The 15422-nt window shown below is 54.6% G+C and overlaps 1 protein-coding gene and 1 long non-coding RNA gene across 9 annotated transcripts in view; one reads left to right on the top strand and one right to left on the bottom strand.

The window, feature by feature from the left end:
* COL22A1 (collagen type XXII alpha 1 chain) overlaps window positions 1–15422 on the top strand; it is a 260852-nt gene that overhangs the window by 88049 nt on the left and 157381 nt on the right. For all 7 annotated transcript variants that reach the window (XM_072774627.1, XM_072774624.1, XM_072774626.1 and 4 more), the window contains 3 exons: window positions 12461–12514; window positions 13400–13453; window positions 14390–14443. In XM_072774627.1, coding sequence (XP_072630728.1) covers window positions 12461–12514; window positions 13400–13453; window positions 14390–14443 — 162 coding nt within the window. The remainder of the gene's footprint in view (window positions 1–12460; window positions 12515–13399; window positions 13454–14389; window positions 14444–15422) is intronic.
* LOC140603891 (uncharacterized) lies at window positions 3408–4831 on the bottom strand. 2 transcript variants are annotated; one of them, XR_012006896.1, is made up of 3 exons: window positions 4585–4786; window positions 3946–4459; window positions 3408–3530 (listed from the first exon to the last, which is right to left on the bottom strand). It is a non-coding gene; the product is annotated as an uncharacterized lncRNA (long non-coding RNA). The 2 variants fall into 2 exon arrangements; XR_012006895.1 differs by having other exon boundaries at window positions 3946–4831.

The raw sequence follows: 15422 nt of genomic DNA, 5'->3' as shown, positions 1-15422 counted from the left end.
GCCACGTACCTCGGCTGCTTCTGCCCCTGGTCTTGGAAGCTAACCTCCTGTCTGGTTCCCATATTCACCGTAGGTTTCTTGGGGCCAGTCTTCCCCCAGTGTTTTAATATATATGAAATCAGGCTAAGGTAAGGGGGGAGCAGCCTCTGAGGGGAGGCCCTGTAGCTGCTGCCCAGAGCCCAGGCTTTGGGGCCATAAAAGGATGAGCCTCCCAAGCTTCTGGGAGGCAGCTGGCATTAAGTACCTGCTTGCCCAACAGGCGGATGGATGAGTAGATCTCGGCCCTCCGCCATCCAGGACGGAGGACCAACTCGACCCAGTGCGGGGGGGTTGTGGGGTGTGGGGTGGGTCACAGAATGCGGTGCAGCAGACCCAGCTTCAGAATCTGGCCGCACCTCGTGCTGACCGCATGTCTGTCCTCAGGCTACTCTGAGCCTCAGTTTCCTTTTCTGTAAAAGGGGGGAGGGGAATGATAATGGTTCTATCACATAAGGTGGGGTGGGACTGAGGGAGGGAATGTGCATGAAGGGTTTGACGCAGCGCCTGGCACGGCGAGCTCTCGAGCTGGTGATGCTCTGTTTATGTTCCGCCCATAATTTTCAGTTAATTTGAAGCTGGCTGGGTGGTGGTGATTGGGCTGGTCGGGACCGGTTCCGGTGGAGTTGGAGGAAACAGGGAGGGGTCATGCCCTCCGTGCCCTCCGCCCTTGCTTCTTCCCTCGCAGAGCAGATTGACCAGCACAGTAAGACGCTGGCATGAGGGCTCCCTTGGGTGGGCCCCGAGCTGGTCTGGCCACCGTGGAGATGAGGTCTGTAACATTAGCCAGATCGTGAGCCCCACTGGTAGAAAAAGATTTAGAAACCACAAAAACAAGTCCAAAACGTGAGTTTCTGGTGAGCTACCAGTCGGGGTGCATCCTGAGCTGGGGGTCGCTCTGCTCTGGGGACCCAGGCCGCCAGGGAAGAAGCCTGCTCCCTGCCCGCCACCCCCCACCCCAACCAGCCGCTGGGTTGTGTCCCTTTCCTGGGCCCACAGCGCCCTCTGCTGCCTGCGAGCCGGCGCGTCCGCTCCACTTTCCCTCTGCAGGGCTCCCCCCCAATGTGACGGTAGGGACGTCTCTGCTGTTCCGGGGTTGTCCTCTTATTCCTTAGAAAACTGGCACCTGGGAGGAAGGAGGGAAGAGCTAGCCTCGGTTCCAGGCTCAGGTGATGGAAAGAAAGCAGGTTCAGGGAGTTGGGCACACGTGGTTTGGCTCCCAGCTCTGCAGTGGCCAGGTGACCTTGGGCTGCTGTCTCCCTGAGAGCCTCAGCTTCTCATCTGTAAAGTGGGAACATTGATGTCTGTTGTAGGTAGGGCTGTTGTGGGGATTACAGGGGGTTAGTAATGCCTGAGAAAGCACCTGGCTTCGTCCCTGGCACGTGCTCGGCACGTGTAAAAACGCTGTCCCTTGCCTTCCTTGTGTTTTTTCTGCTAGACGCTACTGCTAACATCCATACAAGAGTGACATGCGTTTCTTTAAAAGATAGTATTTAAGGACCCAGGACAGGAGCAAGGGTGTGAGTTCACAGAGCTCTAAAACCAGGTTGGTTAGAGCCCTCCCAGGGCTCATTCACCCCCTTCTGCAGAGGAGACATGCACAAACTCAGAGTGTGATCTTCTTACCTGGAGCAGCCAGGTTGTGGCCTCCATCCCCCACACTGTTGTGCACACTGAGGACCCTGCCTGGGCCCTAGGGGACGGAGGAGCAGAGGATGCTCACGTCGGCACAGCACACTGAGGTTTTCCTAGGATACTCCGTGTTACAGTGCATGATGGTGGTGGTCGTGGGGGTGCAGTGCTACAAAATGAGATTAAAAAAATGTCTAGGAAATTATCATGAGCATAATTCATATGAAGGGTGAAACAGAAGCAGGAACAAAATTACCATGAGCTGACTCCATTTTTTATAAGTGCTCCTGACAACTATGACGGCGACAACCTCACGGAGCATCGCATCACAGCAACCGGATGGGCACAAGTGAGAATTAGGAACATCTTGCCACAGGGAGCTAGGCATGCGACGTGACGCAATGAGATACAGCCTAGGAAGCCCCATGTTGCTCACGCATAAAAGGGCGCATGCGCAGGGCAGACAGCACACCTGGGTAGTGGGATTTGGCGGGGGGGGGGGGTCTTGTTAATTATTCTTGATGCTACCACATCTGTAGACATTTAACAAAAGACTAAGTCTTAATATAATGAAAATCCTTTTAAGTACAGGGTGTTCATAATTGTTTATGCATGAAATCCCAAAATGGTGTAATTTTGGAGGAAAGCGCTCTCTCTCCCAGCAAGGGGGAGGGGGAGGTCTGCTGAGCACTGGATGCGTGACGGCCAGTGGGTCCAGAAGGTGGAACATGGCAGTGGCTGAGGGTAGGGCATTGGGACTTGCCGCATAAGCGTGGTGGGCGGGCGGGGGGCATTCTCTACAGTTCTCAGTATCTCAGTTTACCTGGAAGATACTAGAACCGACCGTGTGTGTTCTCCTTCCGTGGCCCTGAGGGCTCAGTGAGGGTATCCAGGGGAGAACTTTGTAGGCACCTGCTAAATAACGGCTTGGGCAAGCATTAGCAAGAATGAGGTGCAAGCTCTCCGGGCACGGAGTCCCCGAGCACGGTGACCAGTTCGGGCACATTATCTAAGCTGGCTCAAGCCAGACAAACTCAGCACTTTTGCTTCCCTAGAAGCCTAGAGACAGATGTTCTTTCCCCTGGGCTCACGGCCGTGAGGATGAGGACCTTGACATCCCTGCAGCCATTTTGCTGTGGTGAAGTGAGCCAGTCGGCGCAGGGCGAGGGGATGCTCAGAGGTTGGGCTTCAAATGGATCCTTGTCGGTGATATTGCTGAGTGATCACTCAGCAGGCAGCGTCTCCAGCTGCTCAGATACACAACGCGATGCTTTGCTTGCCAGTGTTGTTCTCCTTATGACCAGCTGCTGGTCTTAATATTAAAATTAGAGTGGGGTTGGGGTCCAGAAGGGGCCTCAGGTGGGACTGGCCGAGATCAGGAGGTGGGGTAGGGCTCCATTTCTCCGGGGTGGAGCACAGTAGGGGACAGCGTAGGGAGAGGGCTCCAGAGCCCCTCATCAGCCCGGATCCCACCCTATAGGCAGCAAGGGCACCTGAGACCTGCAGGGGATGAAATTGGGGCAGAGTGTCCTGTAAAGCCGTGCTTGGGTCAGCAACTCAGTACTCAGCATTTGGTAGAAGGGAAAAAAAACCCAAAAACAACAACAACCAGAAACTCCTGTCTTAAGCATTTCCACAGAAATCCATATGGCAATAAATAAAAGTTCCTATGGATTTTGTGCTCAGATTCCACAGTGTGGTACACCAGGAAAAAAAATATATATATATACACAAGTGAATTTAAGAAACTCAGCTGAATTTTATTGGGCTGGCTGGCTTAGTAGTGGGCAGAGGTTTAGGCCATACAAACATCAGTTCCTCATCTTTTATGGTTTTCTTCAGTTCTTGTCGGGGTCATAAACCTGACAGGACAAACGTGGTAAAAGAGGAATCTGAGTCGAACGAGTGGCCCAGATGCCGCCTTCTCAAAACTTCAGCTGAATGCCCTGAAGAGGATGCCAGAGCTGTGAGCTGCGAGCCCGAGCATCCTCGAGGAGAGTCTTCATGTGATGGGGCATCACAGGCTCACGAAGTATGATGCCAAGTGGGAAAGTGAGGAAGGAACCCGAGGCCGTCGTGGTGAAGTTAAGAAGGGGTGTTGGGAAGCCAGGTTCATAGGGGCCAGCGGAGGCAGCCTGGCCCCCCGGGTTCTGTACATGTTCCCTTAAGGACGAAGCAGGCCCTTCCACTTCTCTGTGGACCATGAAGCATCCAGCCTCTCAGGAAAGGCCCCTGGCTTCAGGAAAATGGGGGACCCACCTGCCCAAAAACACCTACCAGCAGTGGGGCCCGATGCCTGGAAATCCTGAGTTCCAAGGATCTGTCCTCTGGCTTACACTCGCCGTCCTGTTGGAAATCTGCAAGTGCAGGTGAATTTGCGTTTGATTCTAAAATGGGACAGATTCCCTGTTGACCACTGTGCAGCGCCACGTAAAGTCCACGCATTTGGAGTGCACTTCTCATCTGCTGTGTGGGGCCCCAAGAGACCCTTCCTCTGCATGTCTGGTTCCAATTCTGGGTTCATGTTTCCCGGGATCTTGCCTCAGTATTCCTCCCCACCGAGACTGCTTCCTCCTTGTGCATCCACCATGGCCCTCTGCGTCCTGAAATACCAGGGATGCTTCTGACCCAGTAACCTTTGAGCCCTCACGCAGGGAGCCAGGAAGTCCCAAAGACATCGTCTCATTCCTTCCTTCCAGTGAGCTCAGATGGAAGGGGGCATTGCCCCCATTTCATGGAAAAGCCACTGAGACTTGGGAAACACACACATTGATGTTCTCACTGTAAGAAGCTGTAGGAAGAGGACAACATAGTTTATAATAGCTCCGGCTTGTTCAAAATCCTAACAGCTGCCCATTTAGGGGCAGGCAGGGCTCCTGGGGACTGGAGAGGGAAAGCAAAATGGGGGACACGAGCCTTGACATATGATTACTGCAACCTATTTGCACTTGAGAGCAAAAGTGGCATGCCCAGAGGATGATGAAGAGTGTGCAGGAAAAAAGTCACTCTGGCCACTGCACAGCTTAGAGGGCAGAGCAGGTAAGAGCTAGAAGGGACATTCCCATTCAGGCCTGATCTGAGCTCACCCAGGGCCCTTTCTGTGAGGCAGTCACAGCAGTGCCTGGGGTCCCCCTGAAGGGGACAGTCACACCAACCCTCACAATGGCACCACTCTGATGCCAGCATGACAGCCACTCTGTGTGCTGTCTCCAAGGTAAAAGGCCGGGTCTCCCCCCTCCACCCCCCGAACTAGTTCATTCTTTGGTGTCTTTCAAGGGCAGCCTTGATCTGAAATAGCAAGTTGAGATTTCATGGAGTCTCTACAGAATGGATTGCAGGATTGGTGGGGAAAGAAGAGAGGGCCCTGCCAAATAGGGATTTTCTTCCTGGTGCCTCTTTTCCAGACCAGGGACCAAGAAAGGTCTCCAGAAACCAGGAGATGATTCTCTACATGAGGGGTTTCTGGTATAAGCGGAAAATGTGGCATCGCAAGGGGTAGTGGGCACGCTTTTATTTCACGGATCCTGAGAGAATGGGATGGAGACATTGGCAGTCAGAGCCATGCAGAATTCAGTGGCCGACCCATGGTGATTTTATGTGGAACAGTGTTGTGACTTGGTCTCAAAGAAAGTGCCATGTGGTGGTCTTATTGAGCTTTTGATATGTGCCAGGCTGTTGGGTTTGAGTATCAGCCTCCTGCAGCCCCTGACGGAGTCTGGGCCATGCCTCTGGTCCCATAGTGACCCACTCCTACCCATTACACTGCCCAGTGCCAGTTCTCTGGCCTTCTCTGAAAGCAGGTGCTGGTATCTGGGAAGCCTTGACCCTCAAAAACCGTGTCCCTGTGGGAATCAACTTATTTTATGTCGTGACCTCATCGTAGAGCTTCTTAGCCATAAAATATAAATTATACGTGTGTGTTTGTACATGTGAAACTTCTAAGATATATTTATGCCATTGCTTCTAGCGCTGGGTCCCTTTCTCTTTGCTCACGGCTGACTTAATCAGCAGCCCCATCTCCTATTCTTAGCCTGTGCATTAATGTGCATTATTCATGGTTATCGAGTTGGATAACTGTGGTTGAAGGCCTCCTATTTTTATAATAATTAAAGGGTTTAGGGGGAAAATATGTTTAGTTGCTTATGTGCCCTCAAGTAGCCTTGTGGGGTTGGGGGCAAAACGCGGAGGGCGTCCCCAGGCGGGAGACCCTGTCCGTGGTGCTGAAGGGAGCGTTGGGGAAGTTTTGAGTTCACGGGATCTCACAGACACTCAGGCACCTGCCAAGCCTAATGGACCAGTTACAGGACCGAGGGCTTTGTACAGGAGGCAGGAGTATTTGTGGGAAGGGCAAATGCTGGGCTGCTCGATGGTGGGACGGGGTGGGGGTGGAGGGGCAGGGGAGGCTGAGGACGTGGACCCTGGACACAGACTGGTGACTTCAGACCCGCTCAGCCACTTGGCAGCTGTGCCATACCATGCAATTCCTCAACCCCTTAGCCCTTACTTTATTCTTCTGATAAATTGGCAACCCTAATACTCCTCATCTCAGAGGGTTTCTGTGAGGATGAAATGAGCTAATGAAAATAAATGACTTATATTTGTAAAAAGTGTTCATAAATGTTAAGTATAATTACCATTACACCAGCGTAGGGTTACATTTTTTTTATACACCAGATGACGTCTTCTGCATCCTGGGCATCGGGGAGGTCTTGTCCCCAGGGGCGGCCGACAGCTGCAAAATGTTGGGGCTCCTGCCTACCCCCAAGGTGGGGAGGGGTGGGCTCTGTAACTCTGCAAGCCTCGGGAAGCCTGGAGAGTTATTGGAAATTGTGCTCCTGGTGGGCTGATCACACTATGGGGCGTCCTTTCCTTGCCTTGGTTCATGTAGAATAATTTGTAGATCATGTGAGAATATAACAGTACCTGGTATTTATAAGCACTGTGGTCTGCCAGGATGCCTGCAACATGCTCTTTAGCTTGGAGGCAACTAGGCCTGCCCTCATTTTAGAAGTGTATTAACCATGTGACCAAGAACCAAGTGAGTTGACCTCTGTGTGTGGCCGAGCCAGGAACTGTGTTCACGTTTTCTACCCCCCCGCCCGACCCCCAGCTGGCATTTATCAGTGCTGGGCCATAGTTCTCAGATTTGACAGCATCCGAATCACCTGGAGTGCTTTTTAAACCAGCTTGCTGCTCCCTCCGCTCCCCCCGCTCCCCCCGAGCATCTGGTTCTAACAAGGCCCAGGGGATGCTGCTGCTGCTGCCGGTGCAGGAGCCACACTTCGAGGACCGCTGCCCAGAGGACTCCTCCGACCCCACCTGCACGACCCACTCTGTTTCTAACAGGTGAAATAAGAGGAATGCTTACATGTACCTCTAGGGATGAGGCAATCTCTTTGTCAACATTTAGCAAAAGCCCTGATAGTTAATTAACCAAAAGCACAGGGGAAGCGTCTGAGCTCTCTTTTCTCTATATTTTGCCCAATGAGATAATCATGTAATTCCTGGAGCTCCGGTTCTGAAAGCAGGCATGGGCAGATAGTTGCTGCCACAGGTTACCGTCCCTGGGGGGCTCCCGGTGAGACCGTGAAGGCAGTGTGTGTGCTTGTGTGTGTGGAGAGTGGCCAGAGAGGTCCACCTAGATGTGGCACCAACGCTCTGAGCATGAACTGGGGGAAGCCTCTCTTCCCCAAGCCCTCGTTATCTCCTGTAACGGGTTTCATATGCATCATCTATTGTCATCCTCTTGATCTGAGTGACTGCCCTTTCATGGGTGAAGAGTGGAGGTTTGGATAGTTTACCCAAATAAGAGTTCCTGATGCTTGTTTGAACCTCCCTGTATAGGAAGCATCTCCCCAGGCACTGTCTCCATTGTCTCTTATTGACCCCCTTGGGCTAGAGGTATAGTTCTTCTCACCTGACCTGCTGCACAGGTGAAGTTGCTGAGACCCACGAGGGGAGGTCCCTTGTCCTACTCGGCTAACAGGTGGCAGAGGAGTCTAGTTCCCTTGTCTTCCCTTCTCTCTCTCTGTCTTCTTTCCTTCCTTCTGTCCATTTCTCTCCTCTTGTTATACTTTATGTGGATCCTTAGCTACACATATTCCCTTTAAAAATCTCTCTGTGCCTGACTTTACCAAGTCCCGGAGCAACTGCATTCTTCTCCTCTGGTTGACCCACCCCACGGGCTACAGAACATGTTCCTCATTCTCAGTATGATACTTACAACTTGCATTTTAATGATGTCCACACCATTTTTCCCCTTCTGAAAGTAGGGTGGGTCTCTATGAAATGAGGCTCATAGAGGCCAGTGAGCTTCCTGAGGGGAGGGGGTGTGCGGCTGTTGGGGAGTCCACCTGGGGGGAACTTGGGAAGGTGGATCACAGGGCGTGGTGGTAGTGTTCTGGGAGGCCAAGCTTAGATGACACAAAAATACGAACTACTTGGGTCAGGTTGACAATTTTCCTAAGAGCAGGAACCCATCTAATAAATGCCTGGAGCTCATGAGGATTTGCAAGTGGAAATTTTCAGGGTCTATTTTGTAGCGCTGGCTTGGTTACCCTAACCACATAAAATAGAATTGAAAAGAGGTGCCATCCTCTCAGACAAGGGAAATAGTCACCTCTCAAGAGACCTCTAGTCTGTTTCTTAAACTGCAAAACAAGGGTAGCCCACCCGTCTCAAAGGGGAGGTGGCTGCTTCCATGACGTCAGCCCACCCTCTAAAACCAATTTGCCAACCTGGTGTGTCCTTGGGAGGCACAGATTCTGTAGCTAGATTTGGGGTCCCTCTTTACAGATGAAGACTGGGTATTAGAGCATCTCACTAATTAGGTGGCGACCATTAGTACTGGGTGATGGAGGGTTTGAAGCAGCAGTTGGCTGGCTCTTGAAACCTCTGTTTTTCCACAAGACCTTGCTGTTCACTGTGTGTGTCCCTGGGTGTTTTATACCTGCAAGCTTAACTTTAAGGCAGGAGGACCTCCCTGCCATCTCCCTTCACAAGCCCATGGGGCTCAGGGAGGGATTGAAACACCCACAGCACTCGTGGGGCCCGGTGCCAAGCGGTCAGTGGTAATGGGGAGGTGCTGAAGCACCAACACCCCACCCCATGGATCTCCTGTCTGGTGAATGAGAGATTCACCCAGATGTGTGTTGGGCATCTGTTGGGAAGTGTCAATAAGGCTGGAATGTGACAACCAGGCAGAGGGAAGGTTCTGGAACTCTCTGGAGTTCCTCTGGCATTGTCTCTGGTGTCCTCCCTGGCTCCCTTTATTAGACGGTCCTGGGAGCTCCAATGCCCTGCTGCCCTCCCCCCTTTATTCCCACCAAGACACCCCTTCTCCTGCCTCCAGCTGCAGCAGCCAGAAGACAGACTGGCCTTTTGAGGACCTGCCATCTGAACTGGGTAACCAACCTGTCCCACAATAGCCCTGATTGTGGAGGGAAGCACCACCCATCAAGGGCATTTCTCACCGGAGGTCCTAACTCTTCTCTGAGATCCTCCTTTTGGGAAATCTCTAACTTAGCCCTAGAGTTGTAGTGAAGCAGGAGTTAAGTAGGGGGGTGGGGGTCCCAGCATCTGCAAATGCACATGCCATCCACTCAGATGGGTGCAGGATGGGGCAGGGGATAAAACGTGGGTCTTGGGCACAGACAGGGCTACTGGGGCGCTGAGCCCACCCTATTCCTGATCACCTGCATCCCGGCCTGATGAGGAGCACCTGCCTTGGGTCAAGCACGGTCAGGTGGTTGAAGGAGCTCTGCTGCCTTCCCGGGAAGCGAGGCTGGGGGTGAGGACTCCCTGGGGAAGGGGAGTGGGTCTGGGCAGGCAGGCATGCATCTTCAGCCAGCCCACTCCTGGCCATGTCCGCAGCTGGGTGAGCTGGAGAAAGTCACGGCCCTCGGTGCCCGGCTGCCCCGTGTTGAGTGAGGACAAAGACACTTGGCCCACAGGACTGTGAGCATCCAGTGGTCCAGTGCCTGCAAACGCCTCTAAGACACGGGTTCTGGGGCCCAGAGCGGGTCTTCCGCGGACGCTGCAACTCTGGACAAACGATGGAATCTCCGAGCTTGCGTTCAAGGATAGGTCATAGTTGCGCCGTCCCTGTAGACACGTCCTGGGATGAGCTAGAGGCACCGCTGAAGGGAGCGTACTCTGTGCCGGGCACGTTGGACATACCTGTGAGGACTCACCGCCCACAGCAGCCTCTTCAGAGCCCCTTGCTTTGTACGATTATTAACATCCCTGTAATATTGCGGTCAGCTGGGCCATTCTTAGTGCTAAACAAACAATGCGAGTGGGTGTTTATTGGCTCCAGCTCACGCCCGCCTGTCCTGGGTGCCTGCTTCATCCACGGACCGTTGAGTTCCAAAATAGCCCACCAGGGAGGCGGGGCGAGGATCCATCCCTGTTGCGTGGATGTGAAAGTGGTGGCTGAGAAGCCGCCTGTCGTGGCAGCGATTCCTTCATAAGGATGCTGCTGGCAGTTCGACCCCAGGAAGCACCCGACGCCCACTGGTGCCGAGGAAGCGCCGGGTCCCTAACATTGAACAGCCCTTCCTCTTGTGGAACTTCCACAGCCTGCCCCCTGTATCCGGCCAAGGACAGCCACGGGTACCCGAAGACCAGCGAGAAAGTGCCCTCCCTCCCCGAACTGCACCTGAATACCCTGCTTGCCAACCGGAGACTGGCTCGTCTTCTGTCCCCTTAGTCCATAAATAAGTCTCCTTTCCAGAACTTTCAACCCCCTTCCAATGACGGCCTGGTCTCCTTCACACAAGTGTAGAGAGGGCTCGGTTTTGCCCACGGTGCAGTGCAGGAAAGCACAGGAGCGTCCCCCTGCGTGTGCCCCGAGCCACTGCGGCCCCTCACGTGCCTCGTGGCCGGGTCGGGTAGGCAAGGCCGCCGGACACCACCACCAGCAAGCAAAGTCAAGGGTTCCAGGGAGCCTGCTTAAAGGAACCCGTTTAACTGAGTTTAACTCTTTGTTCCACAAACCTATGAGACTAAAGAATCCCCCACGTTCCCCGACCCCTCACGATCTAATTACGAATCAAGCCGGTATCAACTGGAGCAACCTTGGAAATGTTCTGTGAAGCGCTGCAGAGACATTTAATACTGACTCAAGCTTCAAAGTAGCTGTGAGTGTTCCCACTTCACAGAAAGTGAAACTGAGACACCCCCCCCCCCCCCGCCCGCCAGCCGGCTCCCAGATATTAAGTCATTTGCCACATGTGGCTGCCTCCTTCCAGGTGGCAGGGGCCGGCATTCCCTCTGCCCGGTCCCTGACACCACGCTCCCCGGGCTGCCCCGCCTGGAGACATCCCCTCTGGAAGCCGCCTCAACATTAATGAATCCCTTCCATCTCCAGGACTAGAGCCTCCTGGCCCGAGTCTAAGGACCAGACACCGCTTACTGGGAGATGAGTGTGTTGTGTGAGCACTGGTGCCCCGTCTTCACTGTGAACCCACTCCGGGAGGGCGGGGGGGTGGCTTCTCCGGCGACCGTCCCACCAGCTTATGATGCATGCGGCACACAGGACACGGCACCGTTCCCCGGCCACAAGTGCGCCTGCACAGCGCAGTCCGTCCAGTCCCTCAGGGCTCACGGGCAGAGCAGCTGGGATGCCCGTGTGCCACCCAGAGGCCCGATGGCATCCCCACAGCTGAGCATGAGTTTCACTTCCAAGCCCTCGCTCACCTGGCAGCGAGCCTGCTGCTGGCCTCGTCGCCCACGCAGGTGACAGGCCGGTAACACTCAGGGGTGCAGAGCTGGGACGCAGGCTCACGTCCGTCTGATACCAGGGCCACAGGCATCCTTCTGTCTGTCTTTTCAGTATCACACTGACTCAGAAGGAACATTGGGTCTTCGGAAGGGACTTCATGGAAATTGTAGAGTAGGTGTGTGTGTGTGTGTGCGCGCGTGCGTGTCCACAGACACGCACGGGTCCTCATTTATGGGTGAAAACTGGAAATGTACAATGACAAGCTGCAGCACAAGATGCTTGCTAAATATTACTTCATCAGTTGGCACATGTGTTTGAATGTCCAATACCCTCATTTTGCAGATGGGAGAGCCCAGAAAGACACTTTGACTTGCTCAGCGTCCCACGGCAAATCCACGGAGCAGGGGCGCTGGGCTGAAGGTCTTGATGGAATCCTTTGATTTGAATCGAATGGTGTCAGAGCCCCACAGGAGCTCAGAGACCCTGGAGTCCCTGGTTTTAAATACCACCCATCACATGTCGGGGGGTGTGTGGGGGACAAGCAGCCCGGCCCGAGCCCCCTTCCTCCCCACAGCTGCCCCAGGAGTGCGCCTGCCACCGGCTTCTGCGTGTGATCCGTTAGAGTCAAGTGTGTCCCTGCTTAAGGGATCCTTCTAGATGACCGGCTCTAGCCCAGCGGTGCTCAGCCAGGGGCGATTTTTGCTTCCGGGGAGCATTTGGCGGTATCTGGAGACATTTCTGGTTGTCGGCCCTGGGCAGTGTGAGTGGCGCATAGGGACAAATGCTGCTGGACACCCTGCAATGCCTGGGACAGCCTGCACGACAAAGGAGCATTGGGCCCAGGTTGAGAAGGCCGTGCTCTGGGGTGTGTGACGCTGAGCCCGGAGCAAGGAAGGGTCACACTGTGAGTTCGAGGAGGGGCACGGGGCTGACAGGTGCATCTGGATCCCTGGGGTGTCTTGGTAAAATGTGGACCCCAGCCGATGCTGTAGGGCTCCGGGGAAGCCTGAGAATCTGCATTTCCTGTGCTCTCTATCCTGCACTGATTACTTTCCTTCTCTGCCCTAGGGTTCCCTGGGCCCGCCTGGTCCCCCTGGGAGAGACGGCAGCAAAGGCATGCGGGTACGCCTCGTCCCCCACCTCCCCATGGGCCACCCCCTGGTCAGAGCCCGAGTCCTTGAGGGGGGCGGCCTGCACCAGAGCCAGGCGCGAGCTGGGGCTTGTTTGCACCAGGACCTTCCCGGGTCCCCGGAGGTCAGCCTCGTCGTTTTAACAACACCAGCAGCATCTGTTGCCACCGGGCACTGCCTGTGTGCCCTTGGGAACCAGGGTCCCACTCAATGGACATGCAGTTCTACACAGGGGGGTCTTGTCCCACTGCCCAGGCCTGGAACCAAGTTCAGGTCCAAAGTGGGGGCTTGGCCCAGGTCTCTGGTTTGCAGCCCGAGGAGGCAGGGTGCGACCCCAGTAGCAGCCCATCCCGTACATGCAGCCCCCTGGCCTCCCTCTTGTCAGCTCCCCGACTCTACCTCTCTGCCCTCCTGCCTTTGAATTAGAACACGCTCCAGAAGCACAGCCCGAGAGTGATCGACTGGGCAGGCCAGTCTACTCCAGGGCAAAGGGACCCTCTCCCCCGAGAGCCCAAAGGGGCTCCATCCTCCGCAGACCCCTCCGCTCCCCTCCAGGGGACCAGGCTCCTCCGTGAAGACGGCCTCCCTCGTCAGCCCAGGTCACTATGCTCTCTCCACTGTTGTGTCTGAATCTAGTTGTGCTGACCTCCAGCAGCAGGAGCCAGGGGGTTGGGATGTGCCCCTGGCAATGTAGACGGGCTCCTTGGCTCATGGAAGGTCTCCGAGGGCAGCCTGGGCCTCCTTTCAGTGGTGGTCACCTCGTGTCTGCAATGAGTTTGGAGTTCCAGACATGGATACGCCCGGGGCTTTGGGCTGCCCTGGCGTGCCTGGGCCTGTGTCCCGCCGGGTGATGACCAGCACTCTTTTGTGTGTGCAGGGGGAGCCAGGAGAGCCAGGAGAGCCAGGGCTGCCCGGCGAGGTGGGCATGCGGGTAAGTGTCCCTTTCAGCTGTGTTTATCCCTCTGCTGTTTCCAGCAGGTAAATCTTGGTGCAAAACTGGTTGCTTTGGGCCTAGAATGCTTTCCCTCCTCACCCTTCCCCTATAACCGTGTGTGTGCCCGTGTGTATCTATCCTCGCCTACGTGATTTTTCCTGAATTCTCACAAAAAAGTGAATCATGGCATGCTCTACTGTTTGTCTTTTCCATCCAACGACAGATTAGAGCCACCTTTCCACACCTCTTCTCCTAATCCATGCATTTCATTCCATGATTTGGGTGCATCATAACCTACATAACCTTTTCCCTGTTGTGGCCTGAAATGTTTCTAATTTCATTTGTTTCCTGCTAAAAGCAATACAGCAGTCGATGCGTGTGTGTGTGTGGGGGGATTGTCTATGTGTGTTTCTCTTCGTGTACTAAGTTTTACTTCAATAGAATAGATCGCCAAAATTAGGGTAGCTTTGACCAAAGAAAGACACAGTGTAATCTTCACAGATTTCAATAGATAGTCCCAAATTAGTTGCTTAAAATCTGTGGCAGGTCATGGTCCAGGCAGCAGAGGAACCTCGGGGGCCTTGTCAGGACTTGTCCAATGCTCTGCTCGCCCTGGGGCGGAGGGTGAGTGAGGAGCCACAAGAATCAGGCAGGTTTCTCAGAAGCTGGGCACAGATCCTGGCCAGATCGTAGGAAGGCCACGCAGGACACGTGGAAATGGAACTTGCCGCACTGGCGTCATTGCAGCTCGGAGGCAATGCCCTCTAGCCAGCCGTTCCTTGAAGTAGCAGACTGGGGTGTGAATCATGGGGACTCCTGCTCCCCCAGGCAGGGGAGAAGCAGGGATCGCTGGGTGTTGCCTCTACCCCTGCCTCCCCTCCCCCTGCCTTTCCTTCCCCCGCCCACACCTTTCTGGTGCACACTCTTCCGCAGGGATTCCAAGGACCACCTGGACTCCCCGGGCCTCCTGGACACGTTGGAGCTCCTGTAAGTAAAGACCTGCCTCTGGAAGGGTTCCTGTTCACTCCTCCAGAGATCGGGGCCCAGGGCCCCTGACAAATCCCCCTCCTGTGTCTACACGGAGGACCCACTGCCTTGCACGTGTCAATGGCAATGACATGTTGGTGTCTCTTCCTAGAGCGGAAATGCTGAAACGTTATGGCACTTAGGAAGCCCCCAGAGATCAAGTGTAAATGCACCTTCCCAGGACCCCATTCCCAGATGGTGAAGCCCAGGTGGTGAAGCCCAAGCACTTTTACCTGGCAGCCCAGGCGTTTCTGATACCTGACCCTAAAGAAGCCATTTTTACCAGCCCGTCCTGTCCAATAATTCTCCAGCCCCTAGGCCAGTGCCAGACCCATGATGAATGTCTGGTAACCATGTGCCCCTTGAAGTAAGCGGTGAGCAAATAGACATGGTGTGTAAGGAGCAAAGGGGCTTCTTGGGTGTCTGACCCTATTTTGGGTTCTCATTAAGAGATGTGAGATTAGCTCCCCATGAATGAAGCAGTGTGAAAGGTCATTTTCAAGCAAGGCAGCCTGCATTGCCTCAGGGGTGCGAGACGTTCAACACCTCTGATCTCTGTGTGTCCAGCCGAGATGTTTGGATGGCATTAAAATGGCAAAGATGTCCAGCTCCCGCCAGAGGCCTGCGTGATCCACAGAGCCTGTGCCCTCTGGGATAGCGGCCTGTGGGTCTGGCGCCTGTGCCTCTTCTCCAGGGACAGAGATGTGGGTATTATCCCCCGAACCAGTAGGCGGGCCTGGGAAGTGTCCGTCCTCTTCAGGAATGTCCCAGGGTCTTTCCTCCAGAAAAGGAGAGGAGAGGAAGGACTGGAGGGAGTTGCCATGGGAGCACAGGACATACTCAGACCTCTCCAGGAGGGCCACGCACCGAGCTGTTGGCCTGGTCCTGAGCCGCCCGGGAGAACCTGTGATGTCATGCGCTGGTGCCGGTGGCGCTGGCA

This window comes from Canis lupus, chromosome 14, assembly GCF_048164855.1.
Source record: "Canis lupus baileyi chromosome 14, mCanLup2.hap1, whole genome shotgun sequence".
In the NCBI taxonomy this organism is placed as follows: Eukaryota; Metazoa; Chordata; class Mammalia; order Carnivora; family Canidae; genus Canis; species Canis lupus.
The sequence above is the reverse complement of the archived record's forward strand: the minus strand, read 5'-3'. Positions and strand labels throughout refer to the sequence as shown.